This window comes from Pundamilia nyererei, unplaced genomic scaffold (assembly GCF_000239375.1).
Source record: "Pundamilia nyererei isolate P.nyererei 1_Seehausen unplaced genomic scaffold, PunNye1.0 scaffold00008, whole genome shotgun sequence".
Lineage (NCBI taxonomy): Eukaryota > Metazoa > Chordata > Actinopteri > Cichliformes > Cichlidae > Pundamilia > Pundamilia nyererei.
Window position 1 is genome coordinate 5,162,480 of NW_005187409.1, and position 2,619 is coordinate 5,165,098.

The window sequence follows — 2,619 nt, forward strand, 5'->3', positions numbered from 1 at the left end:
GCATTTAATGCAAATTCTGCACCAGACTAAAATGTTAGACGCTCAGAAGTCTGAATACTTACAGAAGCATGCAGTTTTCTGTGTTATTTTCTGTAATTGTGTTTATAACTCAAAATCATATTTTTGCATTTTACTTGTTAAATTTCCTTCCAAGAAGCACTTATCATTTGCATCCAGCCATATTATTTGGGATTTGCCTACCTTGGTGGTGCTAGGCCCTCCTGTGCTGACGTAACCAGCCCCAAACATCTTCTCATAGCGCAGGATGCCACGTTTGGTGTACTGCTGGTTGTCCAGGAATTGCTGGAAGGTTTTGAATCCATTCTGGCTGTTCGAGGAGCGAGTGACCTTCTCTAGCAACCAGCAGATTTGATTTGGATTGTTTTTCATCTGTAAGTGTTGGATGGATGAGAAGGTGACAGGTAGTAAAGGTAGTAAATGGGTTAACTACATGTCCACACACCAGCATCAGAAACTGCCATGTGCTTTTTTCAATCCTAATATGACTCAAATGTCTCTACCTCAACGTAGGTCTGAACTCTCCTTTTCAAGACAATGTCGAAACCAAACGTTTGGCCCTCTTTTGGCTCCGTCACTTGCACTGTTGTAGTCATGTGGCTATATTGGGCCTCAGTACGGTAGCAGGTGGGGTTGAAATCCCTCTTACTGTCACCTTGGTAGAAAATTATGAATGAAAACAAACTAATCTCCATGGAGCATAGAAAGTGAGCAGTTAAAAGAAAGTGTACAGACATCTAATTAAATCTTTTTGAAATAAACAGGCAGAGGACTTCATACAATCTTTCTTAAGTTACCTTCATTTAGCATAAAGGTTTAAACATTGAATTTAATTCTGCATCTGTACCTGACCGGTGGTTGCAGGACTCTCTGAAAAACAGAAAGCCTCCAGGCTTCAGCCAGGTAAGCATTTTTTGCATAACCGAATTCAGCTCCTCGTCACTCAAATACATCAGTAGCCAGTTGGAGAAGATAAAATCAATGCTGAGGAAAAAAAAGCATCATTCTTTTATCACAGCAACCAACAGTATTTTCAGTATATAACAAATAAAGCTGCGTGTGTCGTCTCTCTGCCTTTCGAAACTGGCTCCTTTCAGAGTTACTACTTCCACTTGTACACCTATGATGTGTGCTGGAAACAGTGACCTTTTAACTTATGTTTCATTTTGGGGAAGTGGACAAAGTTGTGGTGAATGTGTATTGTGGCCATAATACTTCTGCCTTTTCTATGCACTGGGATTCATGATAGCATACGCTACAGTTAAGGCAGTTTCTACTAAATGCTCCTCCTAAGATGCCTTTGGCTTGGAAACTGCAGACTCTCCCCCTCTAGACTATTTGATCTGTGGGCCATAGCTGACAAAAGGGGTGATTCTTCGCTCTCTGCATGTTTAAGGTCCCATAGGGACACTACAGATGTGCACGTGCAAGCCCTCAAAGAGAAAGCTAGAAGCAGGATGTAGGAAGATAGATTTCATGGAAAAAATGTGTCATTTCATTTCACTTAAAAGGGCAAATGTCAGCTTTATCGTTTCCAAGGTAAGCCTCTGCTGAAGCCACTTCTGCGCATGTTAAATATACTCATTTTATGACAGTTTATCCAGCTGTTTTTGAGATAATTCAGAATCAGGCCAGTAGACCAGCTGACTCACAGTAGTGCCATTCATCGAACCACGGCATTAGTGAGGTTAAATATTAACGACGATATCTTAACACACACCTGTTTTGGGGAACATCCAGCTTTGTGACATCAGCTTGGAGGAAGGTACCATTGCTATGGTGGCCATTTTTCTGCCTGTTCTTCTCTATAAAACTTTCCATGAAGTCCACAGCAGTCACATGGGCTGCCTTGGTCAGCAGGTGCTTGGTGTAACGACTGGATGCAAACATAAGAATATAAAATGACTTTTGCTACATATATTCATCGAGTGCTCCTCAGTCATAAATCTTTATACTAAATGAAGTCTGAACCCCAAAAAGTTGATTCTGTTCATCTGGACACTGCTGGTTTCCCCAACCTTGTAAACAGTACATTCGTATAATGACTGGAACTAGCCTACTGAATGAACAATGATCTGTGAGTTCAGTTTCTCCATCATTAATATGCCATTTTAAACATTTATTAAATATTACAGTACTCCATTAGCTTATACTTCTTCTACTAAATCCCTGTCTTTTAAAGCACTGACTTTCTTGTCTTCTTGTACTGTTTTCCCAGAATTCTAAGTCTATTGCAGCTGTGTGCTCACCCAATTCCTGCTCCCAGCTCCAGCACTTTGCATCCCTCCAGGCTAGGCAGCATGGAGAGGATCTCTGGCAGCTCATGCTGAGTCAGTTCTTTGGCACGAGAATCCAGCATCATCTCCTCCACTGTAGCAGCCTTAGAGTGCTCCTTCCAAAACTCTGTCATATTGCTACGAACTATCATAAGAGAACACACAGGGTTGGCAAGAAGCTAGATATGCGTGTAAGTGGGTGTGTGCGTATGGACACTAATAATGATGGCAATGCAGTTACAATTTATGAATGTGCAATTAAGATTTAATTCCCATGGGATGATGTGTCAAAGTTCAAGGGTACCTGTCTGTGAATCATCTATCA

At 41.2% G+C, this 2,619-nt stretch overlaps 1 protein-coding gene across 2 annotated transcripts in view; it reads right to left on the reverse strand.

The window, feature by feature from the left end:
- pmt (phosphoethanolamine methyltransferase) overlaps positions 1–2,619 on the reverse strand; it is an 8,455-nt gene that overhangs the window by 4,387 nt on the left and 1,449 nt on the right. For both annotated transcript variants that reach the window (XM_005723112.1, XM_005723110.1), the window contains exons 2-6: positions 2,268–2,439; positions 1,739–1,894; positions 866–1,002; positions 522–673; positions 202–390 (exon numbers count right to left, since the gene is read on the reverse strand). In XM_005723112.1, the coding sequence (XP_005723169.1) occupies positions 202–390; positions 522–673; positions 866–1,002; positions 1,739–1,894; positions 2,268–2,428 (795 nt within the window). In that variant the 5' untranslated portion in view covers positions 2,429–2,439. The remainder of the gene's footprint in view (positions 1–201; positions 391–521; positions 674–865; positions 1,003–1,738; positions 1,895–2,267; positions 2,440–2,619) is intronic.